This window comes from Passer domesticus, chromosome 35 (genome assembly GCF_036417665.1).
Source record: "Passer domesticus isolate bPasDom1 chromosome 35, bPasDom1.hap1, whole genome shotgun sequence".
NCBI classification, from domain to species: domain Eukaryota; kingdom Metazoa; phylum Chordata; class Aves; order Passeriformes; family Passeridae; genus Passer; species Passer domesticus.
In genome coordinates, this window is record NC_087508.1 from 499,532 (window position 1) to 519,176 (window position 19,645).

At 61.7% G+C, this 19,645-nt stretch overlaps 2 protein-coding genes across 2 annotated transcripts in view; both read right to left on the reverse strand.

The window, feature by feature from the left end:
* Nucleotides 1-1,003, reverse strand: part of RYR1 (ryanodine receptor 1) — an 82,158-nt gene extending 81,155 nt beyond the window's left edge. Inside the window, 1 exon segment of the mRNA XM_064402145.1 lies at nt 959-1,003. Coding sequence (XP_064258215.1) covers nt 959-1,003 — 45 coding nt within the window.
* Nucleotides 1,004-9,868: 8,865 nt separating this feature from the next.
* PLD3 (phospholipase D family member 3) lies at nt 9,869-19,611 on the reverse strand. Its single transcript, XM_064402208.1, is given in 11 exon segments — nt 9,869-10,039; nt 10,042-10,122; nt 11,287-11,386; nt 13,011-13,316; nt 14,113-14,313; nt 15,295-15,419; nt 15,517-15,631; nt 15,633-15,641; nt 18,861-19,035; nt 19,098-19,216; nt 19,306-19,611. Coding segments are annotated over 11 exon segments (1,563 nt in total). The 5' UTR covers nt 19,531-19,611; the 3' UTR covers nt 9,869-9,932.
* Nucleotides 19,612-19,645: the final 34 nt, after the last annotated feature.

Here is a 19,645-nt window from a genome sequence, read left to right on the forward strand (position 1 = left end):
CCCCCAGGCCTCCTCTCCCAGTTCTCCCAGTTTTTCCCAGTTCTCCCAGTTTCTCACCCGTTATCTCCCAGTATCCCCTCCCAGTTCTCCCAGTTTCCACCCTTATCCCAGTTCCTCCCCAGTATCTCCCAGTTTTCCCCTCCAGTATCCCCATTTCCCTTCCCAGTATCCCCCAGTATCTCCCAGTTTCCCCTCCCAATCCTCTCCCAGTATCTCCCAGTATCCCCCCTCAATCTCCCAGCTTTCTCTCCCAGTGCTCCCAGTTTCCCTCCCAGTTCTCCCAGTTTCCTCTCCCAGTATCCCCCCCAATTTCTCCAAGTTTCCCTCCCAGTGCTCCCAGTTTCCCTCCCAGTATCTCCCACTATTCCCCCCCAATTTCTCCCAGTATCCCCCCCAGTATCTCCCAGTATTCCCCCCCAATTTCTCCCAGTTTCCTCCCAGTATCCCCTCCAACTTCTCCCAGTTTCCTCCCAGTATTCCCTCCCAATTTCTCCCAATTTCCTCCCAGTTTCCTCCCAGTATCCCCCCAATTTCTCCCAATTTCCTCCCAGTTTCCTCCCAGTATCCCCCCCAATTTCTCCCAGTTCCCTCCCAGTGCTCCCAGTTTCCCCCCCAGTTTCCCCCCAGTATCCCTCCCCAATTTCTCCCAGTTCCTTCCCAGTTTCCTCCCAGTATTTCCCCCCCAATTTCTCCCAGTTTCCCCCCAGTACCCCCCCCAATTTCTCCCAGTTTCCCCCCAGTATCCCTCCCCAATTTCTCCCAGTTCCTTCCCAGTTTCCTCCCAGTATTTCCCCCCCAATTTCTCCCAGTTTCCCCCCAGTATCCCCCCCAATTTCTCCCAGTATCCCCCCCAATTTCTCCCAGTTTCCCCCCAGTATTCCCCCCAATTTCTCCCAGTTTCCCCCCAGTATCCCCCCCAGTATCCCCCAGTTCCCTCCCAGTTTCCCCAGTTTCTCACCGTCCGCAGGAACTGCACATCGTCCTCGCCTTCTCCCTCAGCCATCGCCGCGGGGGCTTTGGGGGGTCCGGGGTGAAGTTTGGGGGGTCCCGGCTGAGTTTTGGGGGGATCCTCGGTGCGGTTCAGGGGGTCCCGGGTGAAGTTCGGAGGGTCCCGGGTGATTTTTGGGGGGTCCTGGGTGGTCTCGGGGGGTCCCGGCTGAAGTTCAGGAGGTCCCGGTTGCAGTTCGGGGGTCCCGGGTGAAGTTTTGGGGGGTCCCGGGTGATTTTTGGGGGTCCCGGGTGATTTTTTGGGGGGTCCTGGGTGGTCTCGGGGGGTCCCGGCTGGTCTCTGGGGGTCCCGTGCCCCCCCCTCGGCTGCTCCCCCCCCGGTGCGGGGTGTCACCGATCGTGTCCCCCCCGGTGTCGCGAGGGCTGGCGGCGACACCTGCAGCCCCTCCCCCACCCGTGACGTGAGGGGGGAGGGGCCGGGGGGGAGGGGGAGGGAAACTGAGGCACGGACCCCCCCCCCAATGTCACCTGCAGGGGGAAACTGAGGCACGGACCCCCCCCAATGTCACCCAGAGGGGGAAACTGAGGCACGGACCCCCCCCAATGTCACCCAGAGGGGGAAACTGAGGCACGGACCCCCCCCCAATGTCACCTGCAGGGGGAAACTGAGGCACGGACCCCCCCCAATGTCACCCAGAGGGGGAAACTGAGGCACGGACCCCTCCCCATGTCACCCAGAGGGGGAAACTGAGGCACGGACCCCCCCCCCCCCAATGTCACCCAGAGGTGAAAACTGAGGCACGGACCCCTCCCCATGTCATCCAGAGGGGGAAACTGAGGCACGGACCCCTCCCCATGTCATCCAGAGGGGGAAACTGAGGCACGGACCCCCCCAATGTCACCTGCAGGGGGAAATTGAGGCACGGAATCCCCTTGTCACCTGCAGGGGGAAACTGAGGCACAGACCCCTCCCCATGTCACATACAGCGGGAAACTGAGGCACGGGCCCCTCACAGTGTCACCTGCAGAGGGGAACTGAGGCACGAAATCCCCCCTTGTCACCCAGAGGGGGAAACTGAGGCACGAACCCCTTATCGTGTCACCTGCAGGGGGAAACTGAGGCACGGACCTTTCCAACTCTCCCCCAAGATCCTCCCCAGCATTGGGGGGTGAGGCCTCTGGCCCTTTAAGAGGAGGGGTCCCCACAGTTCAGCCCAGCACCGCCCGTTCTTCTCGGAGGAGGGATTTTTAGGAGTGATTTCACAAGCGATCCCACCTCCCAGACCCTCCTGGGGGTGGAATTTGAGGGCAGCTCACTGTGAGAATCCAGGTTGTGGAGATCTTGGAGTAGCATCCCCCAGAGTTCTCCAGAGCTCCTTGGTGTGAAGACTCCAAACACCTCAGAGCACCCCAAACCCCTCAGAGCACCCCAAACCCCTCACTGCACCCCTGGATCCCTCAGCATCCCCTGAGGCCCATTGGTGACCCTCCAAAACCCCTCAGGTGACCCAGCCCTCCCCTTTTCCCCTCACATTTTCCACCCTTTTCTCCCCTCACGTTTTCCCACCCTTTTTCCCCTCACGTTTTCCCGCCCTTTTCTCCCCTCACGATTCCCGCCCTTTTCTCCCCTCACGATTCCTGCCCTTTTTTCCCCTCACGATTCCCGCCCTTTTCTCCCCTCACGATTCCTGCCCTTTTTCCCCTCGCGTTTTCCCGCCCTTTTCTCCCCTCACGATTCCCGCCCTTTTTCCCCCTCACGTTTTCCCGCCCTTTTTCCCCTCACGATTCCTACCCTTTTTCCCCTCACGATTCCCGCCCTTTTCTCCCCTCACGATTCCTGCCCTTTTTTCCCCTCATGATTCCTGCCCTTTTCTCCCCTCACGATTCCCGCCCTTTTTCCCCTCACGTTTTCCCGCCCTTTTCTCCCCTCACGATTCCCGCCCTTTTCTCCCCTCACGATTCCTGCCCTTTTTTCCCCTCATGATTCCTGCCCTTTTCTCCCCTCACGTTTTCCCGCCCTTTTTCCCCTCATGATTCCCGCCCTTTTCTCCCCTCACGATTCCTGCCCTTTTTCCCCTCACGTTTTCCCCCCCTTTTCTCCCCTCACGTTTTCCCCCCTTTTCTCCCCTCACGTTTTCCCGCCCTTTTTCCCCTCATGATTCCCGCCCTTTTCTCCCCTCACGTTTTCCCGCCCTTTTTCCCCTCACGATTCCCGCCCTTTTCTCCCCTCACGATTCCCGCCCTTTTCTCCCCTCGATTTAAGCCTAAAAATAACGGCATAAGGAGCTTCCCTTTCAACTTAGAGCCCTAAAATAGTGCGTAAAGAAGGTCTTCCCTCAATCTAAACCCTTAAACTGATGGGAAAAGGGGGTGGTTCAGGGGGTCCCAGGGATGTTATGGGGACCTCTGGAGTGTTATGGGGTCACAGGAGTGGTTTAGGGGGTCCCAGGGGTGGTTTAGGACATCCCAGGGGGTCTTATGGGGATCTCTGGAATGTTATGGGGTTGTTTACGGGGACCTCTGGAGTGTTATGGGGTCCCAAGGATTGTTTATGGGGTCCCAGGGGTGGTTTCGGGGATCCCAGGGGTGGTTTGGGGGGTCCCAGGGGTGGTTTGGGGGGGTCCCAGGGATGTTATGGAGGGGTCTGGGGGTCCCAGAGGTGGTTTAGGAGGTTATAGGGAGGTTTGGGGGGTCCTAGGGGAAGTTTGGGGGGTCCCAGGTGAGGTTTGTGAGGTCCCAGGGGAAGTTTGGGGGGTTCTGGGCAGGGTTTAGGGGTCCCAGGGGTGTTATGGGGGGGTCCCAGGGGTGTTATGGGTGTTATGAAGAGGTTTTGGGGATCACAGGGGACATTTGGGGGGTCCCAGGGGTGTTGTGGGGGGTTATGAGGGGGGTTTAGGGGGTCACAAGGGTGGTTTAGGGAGTCCCAGAGGTGATTTAAGGGGTTATGGGGAGATTTTGAGGGTCCCAGGGGTGGTTTAGGGGGTCCCAGGGGTGTTATGGGGGTTATGAGGGGGGGTTTAGGGGGTTATGGGGAGGTTTTGGGGGTCCCAGGGGTGGTTTAGGGGGTCCCAGGGGTGTTATGGGGGGTTCCCAGGGGTGTTATGCGGGTTATGGGGAGATTTTGAGGGTCCCAGGGGTGGTTTAGGGGGTCCCAGGGGTGTTAGGGGGGTTATGAGGGGGGTTTAGGGGGTTATGGGGAGGTTTTGGGGGTCCCAGGGGTGGTTTAGGGGGTCCCCAGGGGTGTTATGGGGGTTATGAGGGGGGTTTAGGGGGTTATGGGGAGGTTTTGGGGGTCCCAGGGGTGGTTTAGGGGGTCCCAGGGGTGTTAGGGGGGTTATGAGGGGGGTTTAGGGGGTCATGGGGAGGTTTTGGGGGGTCCCCGAGGTCTCTCCCCCCTGTCCCACCCCCATCCCGGCCTCGGGCCCGGCTCCATCCCACGGGAATTTCTGCTGATTCCCCCAAATTCCGGAATTCCCGGTGGGGGGGGCAGGACAAGGACCCCCCTTGTCCCGAGGCTGCGTGGGGGGAGGGGGGATTCCAAAAAAGGGGGGGGTCCCCAGGCTGGGGGTGGGGGGGACGTGGAGCCGCCGGCAGAGCAGCGGCACAGCGGGACGGTGAGGAGGGGAACTCGGGGTGCGGGCTGGGAAAAGGGGCCGCCATGGGGCTGGGGGGATTTGGGGGGTTTGGGGGGGGATTTGATGGGGTTTGGGGGGGGATTTGGGGGGATTTGATGGGGTTTGGGGGGGATTTGGTGGGGTTTGGGGGGGATTTGGGGGATTTGATGGGGTTTGGGGGGGATTTGGTGGGGTTCCGGGGGATTTGATGGGGTTTGGGGGGGATTTGTGGGGATGTGATGGGGTTTGGGGGGGATTTGATGGGATTTGGGGGGATTTGGGGGCTGGGATGGGGTTTGGGGGGGGATTTGGTGGGGATGTGATGGAGTTTGGGGGGATGTGATGGGGTTTGGGGGGGATTTGGGGGGATTTGATGGGGTTTGGGGGGATGTGATGAGGTTTGGGGGGGATTTGTGGGGCTGGAAAGGGGTTTGGGGGGATTTGGTGGGGTTTGGGGGAGATTTGGGGGGATTTGATGGGGTTTGGGGGGGATGTGATGGGGTTTGGGGGGATTTGGGGGGATTTGATGGGTTTGAGGACGATTTGGAGGAGATTTGGGGGGCTGTGATTGGGTTTGGGGGGGATTTGGGGCGCCTTAATGGGATTTGGGGGGCCATGATTGGGTTTGAGGGGGGATTTGGGGAGCTGGGATGGGGTTTGGGGATGCAGCGGGGGGGGATCTGGGGGGTTGTGGGGGGTTTGGAGGGATCTGGGGGGATTTGATGGGATTTGGGGGGATTTGATGGGGTTTGGAGGAATTTTGGGGCGGGATTTGGTAGGCTGTAGTGGGTTTTGGGTGGATTTTGGGGGGGATTTGGTGGGCTGTAGTGGGGTTTGGGGGTCTCTGACAGAGTTTGAGGGGATTTGGGGGGCTGTAGTGGGATTTGGGGCTGCACTGGGGTTCGGGGGGCTGCAGTGAGGGTTTGGGGGTCTCTGTGCCCCTTTCCCAGGACCCATCACCACCGACCTCTGCTCGTTCCCCCCCGAGACGCCCCAAAAGAGGGACCCCCCGCCATGGAGGTGAGGAGGGGTCTGCAAGGGGGGGACCCGGGGCTGGGGAGGGGTCACCGAGGGATTTCCCCCCACCAATGTCCCCCTGTGCCCCCTCCCCTGCCAGGAGCTGCTGGAGCTGGGCCCGGGCTCCGAATTGGGGAGGGGGGCTCCGCCTGGCCCGCGACAGCCACGGGGTCTTCGTGGCCGAGGCCCCCAAATCCCTGCGGCTGCGCCAGGGTGAGGACACCGGGGGGACTGGGGGGACTGGGGGACACTGGGGACACTGGGAGGGACTGGGGGACACCGGGGGGGGACACTGGGAGGGACTGGGGGACACTGGGTACACTGGGAGGGGACGCTGGGGGGGACTGGGGGACACTGGGGGGACTGGGAGGGGACGCTGTGGGGACTGGGGGACACTGGGGACACCGGGGGGGGACACTGGGAGGGACTGGGGGGACACTGGGGGGACTGGGGGACACCGGGGGGGGGACACTGGGGGGACTGGGGGACACTGGGGACACTGGGAGGGGACGCTGGGGGGACTGGGGGACACTGGGGGGACTGGGGGACACCAGGGGGACACTGGGGGGACTGGGGGACACTGGGGGGACTGGGGGGACACCAGGGGGACACTGGGGGGACTGGGGGACACTCGGGAGCCACTGGAGGAACTGGGGGACAATGGGAGGGACACTGGGGGACACCGGAGCTGGCACTGGGGGTGACAAGGTGACACTGGGGGTGACAAGGTGACACTGGGGGTGGCACTGGAGGTGACAGGGTGACACCAGAGCTGGCACTGGTGACACTGGGGATGACAAGGTGACACTGGGGGTGACAGGGTGACACAGGGGGTGACAAAGTGACACTGGAGCTGGCACTGGTGACACTGGGGGGACACTGGGGCTGGCACTGGTGACACTGGGGGGGACACTGGGGCTGGTACTGGGGGGTGACAGGGTGACACTGGGGGTGACACAGGGGGTGACAGGGTGACTCTGAGGGTGACAGGGTGACACTGGGGCTGGCACTGGGGTGACAGCGCCCCCGGGCTGTCCCCGCAGGTGACCGTGTCCTGGGGGCGCGGGTGTCCTTCGAGGCCGCGTCCCCCGAGGCCGTGGGGCGGCTGCTGGAGGGGGCCGGGGGCTGCCGCGTGTCCCTGCTCCTGCGGCGGGCGACCCCCGGGACCCCCGGGACCCCCGGGACCCCCGAGGGACAGCGGGACGGCGCGGCCAGGCTGGTGCGGCTCGGGGGCCCCACGGAGGGGGGGGTTTTGGGGGTCCCTGTGGGTGGGGAGGGGTCCCTGTGGGTGGGGGGTGTCTGGGGGGGTCCCCACGGAGGGGGGGAGTTTGGGGGTCCCCATGGAGGGGGGTGTTTGGGGGGGTCCCCGTGGGTGGGGAGGGGTCCCGGTGGAGAGGGGGTGTGAGGTTTCGGGTGTTTGGGGGTCCCTGTGGATGGGGGAGTGGTCCCTGAGGCTGGCGAAGGGTCCCTGTGGATGGGGGGTGAGGTTTTGGGGTGTTTGGGGTTCCCCGTGGATGTGTTTTGGGGGTGTTTGGGGTCCCCGTGGATGTGTTTTGGGGGTGTTTGGGGTCCCTGTGGATGTATTTTGGGGTGTTTGGGGCTCCCTGTGGATGTGTTTTGGGTCCCTGTGGATGTGTTTTGGGGTGTTTGGGGGGTCCTTGTGGATGTGTTTTGGGTCCCTGTGGATGGGTTTTGGGGTGTTTGGGGCTCCGTGTGGATGTGTTTTGGGGTGTTTGGGGGGTCCCCGTGGATGTGTTTGGGGTCCCCGTGGATGTGTTTTGGGGGTGTTTGGGTTCCCAGTGGATGTGTTTTGGGGTGTTTGGGGGGTCCCCGTGGATGTGTTTTGGGGGTGTTTGGGCTCCCCGTGCATGCCGGGGCTCCCCACATCCCCCCGTCGCCCCCCAGCCCACCCCGACGCCCGCCGCTCCGGTCCCGCCCGCCGCCGCCGCGCCGCTCTCGGTGGAGCTGGCCCTGCCCAAGCTGCCCAAGCTGCCCAAGCCCCGCGGCGCCCCCGGCCCGGTGCCGCCGGTGCCCCCGGAGCCCCCGCGCCCGCCGCGCCCCCGCCTCACCGTGCGGGAAGCGGCCGCGGCCCGGAGCCCGCTGCCCGAGCCCCCCGCGCCCGCCGCGGGGCCCCGCGTCCCGGCCGTGGAGCTGGCGGCTCCCGGGGGCTCCCTGGGGCTGAGCCCACCCCCGTGGGCCAAGGGCGGCCCGGCCGCGACCCCCGGTGGCGCCGGGGGAGATGGGGAGGGGGCGCCGGGCGCTCGGGTTGGCTTCCCGGCGCTCCGCGTCCCCTCCGTCCCCATCGATGTCCCCAAAGCCGCCGTGGAGCTGGCCCCGGAGCTCGGCCGCGCCGGCCCGGAGCCCCCCGGCGGCAGCCCGGGCGCGGGGTCCCGCTTTGCCGAGGGGCTGCGGAAGCTCAGCCGCGAGCTGGAGGCTCCGGCGGTGGAAATCGCCCCCAAGCCCCCCAAATTCCGCCTGCCCCGCCTGGGGTGGGCGCTGGCCAAGCTGCGGGAGGGCGGCGGGACCCCGCCGGCGTCGCCCCCCGGCATCGCCATTCCCAGCGTGGAGCTGGATCTGGGCGCGGTGGGAGACGCGGGGGCCAAGCTGAAGGTCCCCAAGTTGTCGCTGGCGCCCTTCGGTGACATCGAGGACGGTCCCCGCCTGGGGCTCGGCGGCGCCCCGGGGTCCCCCGCGGCTCCGCGCCCCGCGGTTCGGCATCGCGGCGGCGGCGCTGCCGAAATTCGGGGGGCTCCAGCCCCGACCTCCGCCCCGGGGGGGTCCCCAAGGCGCCCCCCGAAACGGGGGGGGCAGCGCCGAGAGCCTGATCCTGGGCTGGACGGCCCCGGAGCCCGCCGCGACCCTCCGCTCCCGGCCGAAACCTCGGGGGGCTTCGGCGCCGCCGTGGCCGCCCCGGATCCCCATCCCCGCCGTGGGGTTCGCCCTGCCGGGACCCGAAGCGGCCCCGGGGCGCGCCGAGCCCCGCCGGGCTGCGGAGCCGCCGGGGCTGAAGGTGCCGCTGCTGGAGCTGGCGCCGCCGGGCTTGGACGGCACCTCGGAGCCGCCCGGGCGCCGCTTTGGGGTGAAACTCCCCAAATTCGGGGCCGGCTCCTCCGGGAGCGGCGCGGGATCCTCGGCGAGGATGAGGAGGGGCGGCTCCAAGCCGGGCCCTGAGGAAGGGGGAGCCCCCCGGGATGGGAACCCCCGGCGCCGCCGCTGGGTGCCCAGGGTGGGTTTCACCCCCGGGGGCGCCTCGCCGGAGCCCCCCAAGGTGGGGAGGATGCGGTTCCCCGACGTGGAGCTCTGCCCCGGGGACCCCCAAATCCCTGCGGCCGGGGGGGTCTCCTCCCGCTGCGATCCCGGGGGGCTCCGGGGCGAGGGGACCCCCAAATTCCAGCTGCCGCAGCTGGTGCTGAGCCCCCAAATCTGCGGCGAGCCATGAGCTCCCCCCCCCTCCCGGCCTGGGGGGGCTCTGGGGACCCCCCGAAGCGGTGACGGAGCTCCCCCAGACCCTCTCTAACTCCCTCCCTCCCTCCCAAATTCCTAATCCGGCTTTTTTTTGGGGAAGCTTTGAGGCTTTTTCGCCCATTTTTGGGGTGTTTCTGTTAACCAGGGAAGGGGGGCACGAGGCTGTTGCCCCCCACCCCGGCCCCTCGCGCTTGTTTTGGCCAGAATAAATGTTAATCCCAAAAAAAAACTGGAGTGTGATGGGGCTGGGGGGTCCAGGGGTGGGTTTGGGGGGTCGAGGGGATGGGATTGGGGGTCCAGGGGTGGGTTTGGGGGTCGAGGGAGGGGGTTTGGGGGTCCAGGGAAGAGTTTTGGGGTCGAGGGTGGGGTTTGGGGGGTCCAGGAAGTGGTTTGGAGGTCTAGGGAGGGGTTTGGGGGTCCAAGAAGTGTTTTGGGGGTCCAGGGATGGGATTGGGGAACGAGGGAGGAATTTGGGGGTCCAGGGAGGGATTTGGGGGAGTTCAGGGAGGAGTTTGGGTGACTGTGGGTGGGGTTTGGGGTCCAGGGATGGGATTGTGGGTCCAGGGATGGGTTTGGGGGTCCAGGGATGGGTTTTGGGGGTCCAGGGATGGGATTGGGGGTCCAGGAAGGGGTTTGGGGGAGTTTGGGGGGTTCAGGGAGGAGTTTGGGTGACTGTGGGTGGGGTTTGGGGTCCAGGGATGGTTTTGGGGGTCCAGGGATGGGTTTTGGGGGTCCAGAGAGGGTTTTGCGGGGTGCAGGGAGGAGTTTGGCAATTCAGGGACGCGTTTGGGGGTCCAACCACCACGCACCACACCGCCGCCACCTCCACAAAACCCGTTTCTTTTATTTCCCCCCCCAAACCCGCGGCCCCCGCGCGTCCCCCCGGCGCTAGCGGGGCCCGCAGCGCCCGGCCCAGCCCGCGGTGTCGCCGATGTCCACGCTGTGCCCGGAGCTCCAGTCCCGCTCGAAGACGGCCCCGAGCCGCTCCGGAAGGAGCCGGGGCCCGGCCCGGGCTGCGCCACCACCAGCGCCGAGCCCGCCGTGCGCTCGAAGTAATCCCCGGACCAGTTGGATGTGCCTGGGGGGCAGTGTGGGGAGGGGGACGGGGGGGTTCAGCCCAGAATGCACCCAAAATGTACCCAAATGTACCCAGAATGCACCCAAAATGTACCCAAATGTACCCAGAATGCAACCAACATGTACCCAAAATGTACCCAGAATGCACCCAAAAATGCACCCAAAATGTACCCAAATGTACCCAGAATGCACCTAAAATGTACCCAAATGTACCCAGAATGCAACCAAAATGTACCCAAATGTACCCAGAATGCAACCAAAATGTACCCAAATGTACCCAGAATGCACCCCAAATGCACCCAAAATGTACCCAAAATGCACCCAAAATGTACCCAAAATGCACCTAAAATGTACCCAAAATGTACCCAGAATGCACCCAAAATGCTCTAAAACGGCCCGAAATATCACAAAGCCACTCCAAAATACCCCCAAATGCACCCAAAATGTAGCCAGAATGCACCCAAAATGAACCCAAAATGCCCTAAAACGGCCTGAAATACCACAAAGCCACCCCAAACCAACCCCAAAATGCCCTAAAACGGCCCAAAAGACCACAAAGCCACACCAAAATACCCCAAAATGCACCCAAAATCCACCCAAAATGCCCTAAAATGGCCCAAAATATCACAAAGCCACACCAAAATGCTCTAAAACGGCCTGAAATGTCACAAAGCCATACCAAAATACCCCCAAATGCACCCAAAATGCTCTAAAGTGGCCCGAAATATCACAAAGCCACACCAAAATACCCCAAAATGCCCTAAAAGGCCCCAAAATACCACAAAGCCACCCCAAGACAACCCCAAATGCACCCAAAATGCCCTAAAACGGCCCGAATTCCTCCAAAACACACCGAAACTCTGCAAAATGCCCTATAACCTGCCAAAACACCCCTAAAACGCCCCAAAATTCCCCCAAAACACCCCAAAACTCTCCAAAATGCCCTATAACAGGCCAAAACGCCTCCAAATGCTCCCCAAAACGCCCCCCAAACGGCCCCAAACCACCCCAAAAGGCCCTAAAACTCCCCAAACCACCCCAAAAATTACCAAACCACCCCGAATCACCCCAAACCACCCCGAATCACCCCAAATCACCCCGAATCACCCCAAAACTCCCCGGAACACCCCAAATGACCCCAAACCCGCCGTGGCCCCGCGCTCACCCACGTAGGCGGCCTTGTCGGTCACCATGTACTTGGTGTGGCTGACGCGGGCGAAGGGGATGCGGCTCTGCGCCGCGCTGGCCGGCACCAGGAACAGCCGCTACCCCGGGGACAGAAGGGACTGTCACCACCCTGAGGGGACTGTCACCCACCCCAAAGTGACTGTCACCCACCCTGAAGTGATTGTCACCCACCCCAAGGGGATTGTCACCACCCTGCGGCTCTGCGCCGCGCTGGCCGGCACCAGGAACAGCCGCTGAGGGACACAGGAGACTGTCACCACCCCAAGGGATTGCCACCCACCCTGAAGTGATTGTCACCCACCCCAAAGTGACTGTCACCACCCCAAGTGACTGTCACCACCCCAAAGTGACTGTCACCACCCTGCGGCTCTGCGCCACCACGCTGGCCGGCACCAGGAACAGCCGCTGAGGGACACGGGACTGTCACCACCCTGAGGGGACTGTCACCACCTTGACGGGACTGTCACCCACCCCGAGGGGACTGTCACCCACCCTGAAGTGACTGTCACCACCCCGAGGGGATTGTCACCCACCCTGAAGTGACTGTCACCCACCCCGAGGGGATTGTCACCCACCCTGAAGTGACTGTCCACCACCCCGAGGGGACTGTCACCCATCCTGAGGGGATTCTCACACCCTGAGGAGATTGTCACCACCCTGAGGGGACTGTCACCTCCCTAGGGGATTGTCACACCCTCTGAGGGGATTGTCACCACCCTGAGGGGATTGTCACCCACCCCAAGGGGATTGTCACCACCCTGATGGCACTGTCACCCCCCATAACGGCATTGTCACTCCCCGAGGGGATTGTCACCATGCTGAGGCGACTGTCACACCCCTGAGGGGATTGTCACCCACCCCAAAGTGACTGTCACCACCCTGAGGGCACTGTCACACCCCTGAGTACATTGCACACCCCTGAAGAGATTGTCACACCCCTGAGGGGGACTGTCACCCTTTAAAGGGACTGCCACCCCTGATGCCACCCCCCCTGATGCCACCACCATCCCCGATGTCACCTCCACCGCTGGTGCCACCACCGCTCCCAATGTCACCTCCACCCTTGATGCCACCACCCCCCCCTGATGTCACCATCCCCGGTGGCACCACCTCCCCGATGCCACCACTCCTCCTGATGCCACCATGACCCCTGATGCCACCACCACCCCACCAGTGCCCCTGGTGGCACTGCGACCCCTGATGGCACCACCAAACTTTAAAAGCACTGCCAGCCCCCCGGTGCCACCACCACCCCTGATGTTACCTCCAACCCTGATGCCACCACCCCCCTGATGCCACCACCCCTGATGCCACCTCCACCCCCGATGTCACCTTCACCCCTGGTGCCACCACCCCCCGGTGCCACCCCTGCCCCTGGTGGCACTGCCAGCCCTCATGACACTGCCAACCTTTAAGGCACTGCCAGCCCCCTGGTGCCACCACCATCCCTGATGTCACCTCCACCCCCGATGTCACCTCCACCCCTGATGCTGCCACCCGTGATGCCACCCCCCTGAGGTCGCGGCACCCCCGATGCCACCACCACCCCCGATGTCACCTCCACTGCTGGTGCCACTGCCACTCTCCGATGTCACCTCCACCCCTGATGCCACCCCCTGATGCCGCCACCACCCTGGTGGCACTGCCAGCCCCCCGGTGCCACCCCCGATGCCACCACCCCCGTGTCACCGCGGCACGCACCACCTGCACGCGGTAGCCGGTGCGGTTGTCGGCGAGCGCGGCCAGCGAGCGCAGGAAGGGGAACATGGCCGGGTGGCTGTGGGGCCAGCAGCCGGCCAGCAGCCGCAGCCGCAGGCCGCGCTCCACCGCGGCGCGCCGCAGCCGCTCGTCGATGGCCGGCCAGAAGCGCCGCGGCCGCGAGAACTCGGTGCCCGGCACGTAGCTCATCACCGCCACGTCCACGAAGGCCTCGGCGCCGTCGATGACGGCCAGCAGCGCCTCCAGGTCCGGCGTGCGGCCCGCGGCGCACAGCGGCGCCGGGGAGCTCTGCCGGGCCGGCACACGGGGGTCGGCGCCGGGGGGGGACATCCTGAGACCCCCAGAGAGCCCCGGGGACCCCCAGGGACCCCTGGACAGCCTGGAGACCCCCGGAGAGGCCCCGGGGACCCCCAGGGACACCCTGAGACCCCCAGAGAGCCCCTGAGACCCCCAGGGACCCCAGGGAGCCCCAGGGACACCCTGAGACCCCCGGAGAGCCCGGGGACCCCCAGGGACCCCAGGGAGCCCCAGGGACACCCTGAGACCCCCGGAGAGCCCCGGGGACCCCCAGGGACACCCTGAGAACCCTGGAGACCCCCTGAGACCCCCGGAGAGCCCCAGAAACCCTGGAGACCCCCGGAGTCCCTAGTGACCCCTAGAGACCCCGGAGACCCCCAGGGACCCTGGAGATTCCCAGAGACATTGGAGACCCCTGGAGAGCCCCAGAGACCCCAGAGACCCCCGGAGTCCCTGATGACCCCTGGAGACCCCCAGAGTTCCCGGTGACCCCCAGGGACCCCTGGAGACCCCCAGAGAGCCGCAGAGATCCCCAGGGACCCCCAGAGAGCCCCGGAGACCCCTGGAGATCCCCGGAGAGCCTCAGGAACCCCCAGGGACCCTGGAGATCTCTGGAGACCCCTGGTGTCCCCCAGAGACTCCCAGAGACTCCCAGAGACTCCTGGAGACCCCTGGAGACCCCCAGAAACCCAGGAGACCCCTGGTGACCCCCAGAGACCCCTGGTGACTCCCGAAGACCCCCAGGGACCCACGGAGACCCCCAGAGACCCCCGGCGGTGACCCCTACCGAGAAGAAGACGGCGGCGGCGGTGTCGTTGAGCGTCACCTCCAGCGGCGTCTGCAGGTTGATGGAGGTGGAGAAACTCTCCGGCCACGGCGCCGGGATGGACGCGCCGGGGACGCCCAGGGCCCAGTAGGCCTCGAAGATCTTGCCCAGATCTTGGGCCAGGCAGCTGCAGTTGTAGATGGCGGCTCCGAGCTCCTTCACCTGCGGCGAGCGGCGCCGGCGGCTCGTGGGACGGGCAGGGCGCGGGGGCAGCCCCGGTGCCGGGGTTGGGTGGTGCCCACGGCCTTGCGTTGAGTGCCAGCCGGTGGGTTTGGCATCGTTCAGTTGGGTTTTGGGTCAAGCTCATTGGGTTTGGGTCAAGCTCATTGGGTTTGGCATCACCCAATTGGGTTTGGCACCATTCACGTTGGGTTTGGCACCATTCCTTGGGTTCCACACCAACCCCATTGGGTTTGGGACCAATCCCATCGGGTTTGGGACCATCCATTGGGTTTGGGACCATCCATGGGGTCCCACACCGACCCCATCAGGGTTTGGGACCATCCATTGTGTCCCACACCAACCCCATCGGGTTTGGGACCATCCATTGGGTTTGGGGCCAATCCCATCGGGTTTGGGACCACCCATTGGGTTCCACACCGACCCCATCAGGTTTGGGACCATCCATTGGGCTTGGCACCAATCCCATTGTGTCCCACACCAACCCCATCGGGTTTGGGACCATCCATGGGGTCCCACACCGACCCCATCGGGTTTGGGGCCAACCCCATTGGGTCTGGGACCATCCATGGGGTCCCACACCGACCCCATCGGGTTTGGGGCCAATCCCATCGGGTTTGGGACCATCCATGGGGTCCCACACCAACCCCATTGGGTCTGGGACCATCCATGGGGTCCCCACACCAATCCCATCGGGTTTGGGACCATCCATGGGGTCCCACACCGACCCCATCGGGTTTGGGACCATCCATGGGGTCCCACACCGACCCCATCGGGTCTGGGACCATCCATGGGGTCCCACACCGACCCCATTGGGTTTGGGACCATCCATGGGGTCCCACACCGACCCCATTGGGTTTGGGACCATCCATGGGGTCCCACACCGACCCCATTGGGTTTGGCACCATCCATGGGGTCCCACACCGACCCCATCGGGCTCGTCCCCGCCCCATTGGGACCCACCTGCGTCAAGGCCCTCCAGTCCATGTTGGCGCTGCCGATGTAGAGGTGGGCGCCGTCCACCAGCCAGAACTTGGTGTGCAGCACGCCGCCGGTGAGGCGCGGCAGGTCCACGGCGCGCACCGGCCGCGCCTGCGGCGGCATCGGGCGTTTCCCACCGCCATCCCCCCCCACCCCGAGACCCCCGCCCGGGACCCCCGGATGGGGGGTGGCCCCGGCCCCGCTCACCGCTGCGCTCCAGCGCCCGCAGGTCGTCCAGCGGCGCCGTGGGCGAGGGCGCGCTGACCGCCACGCGCACGGCCACGCCGCGGGCCGGCAACCGCCGCAGCTCCGCCAGGACCCCGCTCGCCCTGAGGGAGGGAATGGGGGAAATGGGGAAAAATGGGGAAAAATGGGGAGAAATGGGGAGAAAGGGGGAAATTAGGGAAAACCCAGGAAAAAAACAGGGAAAAATGGGGGGGGAATGGGGGAAAAATGGGGGGGGAAATGGGGGGAAAATGGGGAAAAATGGGGGAAATTAGGGAAAACCCAGGAAAAAAACAGAGAAAAATGGGGGGGAATGGGGGAGAAATGGGGGAAAAAACTGGGAAAAATAGGGGGGAATGGGGGGAAAACGGGGGAAAAAGAGGGGAAATGGAGAAAATTGGGGGAAAAATGGGGGAAAATGGGGAGAAATGGGGGAAATGGCGGAAAAAAGGGGGGGACCAGGTAAAATGGGGAAAAATAGGGAGAAATGGCAGAAAATGGGGGTGGAATGGTGGGGGAAATGGGGGGGAAAATGGGGGGAAAAGGGGAAAATCGGGGAAAATGGGGGAAAAGGGGGGGGAAATGGGGGAGAGATGGGGGGAAATGGGGGAAAAAAGGGGGGAAAATGGGGGAAATGGGGGCAGAATGGGGGAAAAAGGGGGAAATGGGGAATAAACGGGGGAATGGGAGAATGGGAGGGAAATGGGAGAAAAATGGGGGAATGGGGGAGAATGGGGGGAAAGGGGGGGGGAAATGGGGGGGAAATGGGGAAAAAAATGGGCAAAAAATGGGGTAAAACCACACAAATCCAAGCAAAAAAAGGAGCATAAATAGGTATACATGGGAAAAAAAATGGCCAAAAAAAGGCGAAAAAAAGGACAAAAAGTGTGTGAGGCGCGTCGCACCTGTGCGGCGCTGGGCTCGCGCGTGCCCGTGTCGGCGTTGGTCAGTGTCCAGTGGAAGGAGGCGATGTCCACGCTGCGCCGCGCCCCGGCCAGCAGGACACAGGGAAAAGGGACAGAAATGGGCAAAAATGGGCAAAAATGGGCAAAAAAAACATGGGAAAAAATTGGCAAAAATGGGGCAAAAACAGGCAAAACCAAGCAAAAAAAGGAGCAAAAATGGGCAAAAAAATGGAAAAAAATGGGGAAAAAAAATGGGAAAAACAGGTAAAAATTAGGCAAAAAATGGGCAAAACCCAGGCAAAAAATGGGTAAAAATTGGGCAAAAAAAGGGCAAAAGTGTGTAAAAATGGGCAAAATCATGCAAATGTGGGTAAAAAACCCAGGCAAAAAAACAAGGCAAAAAGGAGGAAAAATGGGCAGAAAATGGGCGAAAAAAAGAGGAAAAAATGGGCAAGAAAAGGGCAAAAATGGGTGTAAGAAGGGCAAAAAATGGGCGAAAAAAGGGCAAAAAAAGGGCAAAAACTGGGAGGGAAGTGTGTGAGGCGCGTCGCACCTGTGCGGCGCTGGGCTCGCGCGTGCCCGTGTCGGCGTTGGTCAGTGTCCAGTAGAAGGAGGCGATGTCCACGCTGCGCCGCGCCCCGGCCAGCAGGACACAGGGAAAAGGGACAGAAATGGGCAAAAATGGGCAAAAAAGGGCAAAAAAAACAGGGGAAAAAATGGACAAAACTGGGAAAAAACGGCCACTAAATGGGGCAAAAAATGGAGCAAAATTGCGCAAAATTGTGCAAAAATGGGCAAAAAGCAAGGAAAAAATAATGAAAAATGGGCAAAAAAGGGTAAATATGGGTTAAAAATGGACCAAAAAATAGGGAAAAATTCGATAGAACTGGGAAAAAACGGGCACAAAATGGAGCAAAAAATGGCAAAAAATTGGGCAAAAATCAAGCAAAACCAAGCAAAATAGAGGGTAAATATGAGCGTAAAAAGGGCAGAAAAAGGACAAAAAAGGGTAAAAATGGGTTAAAAATGAGCAAAAAACTGGGGAAAAAATGGACAGAACTGGGAAAAAATGGGCATAAAATGGGGCAAAAAATGGGCAAAAAATTGGGCAAAATCAAGCAAAACCAAGCAAAAAAGGGAGCAAAAATGGGTGTAAGAAGGGCAAAAAATGGCGAAAAAAGGGCAAAAAAAGGCAAAAACTGGGAGGGAAGTGTGTGAGGCGCGTCGCACCTGTGCGGCGCTGGGCTCGCGCGTGCCCGTGTCGGCGTTGGTCAGTGTCCAGTAGAAGGAGGCGATGTCCACGCTGCGCCGCGCCCCGGCCAGCAGGACACAGGGAAAAGGGACAGAAATGGGCAAAAATGGGCAAAAAAGGGCAAAAAAAACAGGGGAAAAAATGGACAAAACTGGGAAAAAACGGCCACTAAATGGGGCAAAAAATGGAGCAAAAATTGCGCAAAATTGTGCAAAAATGGGCAAAAAGCAAGGAAAAAATAATGAAAAATGGGCAAAAAAGGGTAAATATGGGTTAAAAATGGACCAAAAAATAGGGAAAAATTCGATAGAACTGGGAAAAAACGGGCACAAAATGGAGCAAAAAATGGGCAAAAAATTGGGCAAAAATCAAGCAAAACCAAGCAAAATAGAGGGTAAATATGAGCGTAAAAAGGGCAGAAAAAGGACAAAAAAGGGTAAAAATGGGTTAAAAATGAGCAAAAAACTGGGGAAAAAATGGACAGAACTGGGAAAAAATGGGCATAAAATGGGGCAAAAAATGGGCAAAAAATTGGGCAAAATCAAGCAAAACCAAGCAAAAAAGGGAGCAAAAATGGGTGTAAGAAGGGCAAAAAATGGGCGAAAAAAGGGCAAAAAAAGGGCAAAAACTGGGAGGAAGTGTGTGAGGCGCGTCGCACCTGTGCGGCGCTGGGCTCGCGCGTGCCCGTGTCGGCGTTGGTCAGTGTCCAGTAGAAGGAGGCGATGTCCACGCTGCGCCGCGCCCCGGCCAGCAGGACACAGGGAAAAGGGACAGAAATGGGCAAAAAATGGGCAAAAAAGGGCAAAAAAAACAGGGGAAAAAATGGACAAAACTGGGAAAAAACGGCCACTAAATGGGGCAAAAAATGGAGCAAAAATTGCGCAAAATTGTGCAAAAATGGGCAAAAAGCAAGGAAAAAATAATGAAAAATGGGCAAAAAAGGGTAAATATGGGTTAAAAATGGACCAAAAAATAGGGAAAAATTCGATAGAACTGGGAAAAAACGGGCACAAAATGGAGCAAAAAATGGGCAAAAAATTGGGCAAAATCAAGCAAAACCAAGCAAAAAAGGGAGCAAAAATGGGTGTAAGAAAGGCAAAAAATGGGCGAAAAAAGGGCAAAAAAAGGGCAAAAACTGGGAGGGAAGTGTGTGAGGCGTGTCGCACCTGTGCGGCGCTGGGCTCGCGCGTGCCCGTGTCGGCGTTGGTCAGTGTCCAGTAGAAGGAGGCGATGTCCACGCTGCGCCGCGCCGCGGCCAGCAGCCCCAGCCACGCCTCGGACGTGGCCGCGCCGGCCGCCGCCGCCGCCATGCCCTCGGGGATGCTCTCCACCAGCACGATCCTGAGAATTTGGGGGTTTTTGGGGGGTCCCGGGGGGTCCCTCGCCCCAAAAGCCGGCCTTACCTGCAGGTGTCCCCGCAGGGGACGTCGGCGGCGCCGCGGGGGCGCAGGTGGAGGAGGAGGAGGAGGGTGAGGAGGAAGAGCAGGGAGAGCACGGCGAAGAGCGCGGCGCCGTGGGGGCGCTGGGGGGGACGCCAAAATGGGGGGGTTTTGGGTTAATTTTGGGGTTCAACCCCAGGAAAGGGGCAGGGAGAGGGTGGGGGAGGGGTACCTTGGGGGTCGGCGTCGCTCGGGGCTCCAGGGGGTCCAGCTGGGGGGGGGGGGAACGACCCCAAATTTGGGGGGTGGAGACCCCAAATTGGGGAGGGGGACGGGTTGAAGCACACCCCGAAATTCCCAGGATCCCCCCCAAAATTCCCAGGATGCCCCAAAGTTGCCAGGATCCCCCCAAAATTCCCAGGATGCCCCAAAATTCCCAGGATCCCCCCACCCCCATTCCCAGGGGGTCCCGTGGGAGTTTGGGGTGGGGGGAGCCCCGAGGTTTGGGGAGCTGGGGGCTCTGTGACCCCAAATTAAGAGGTTTGGGACCCCCAGATTTGGGGTTTAAGGAG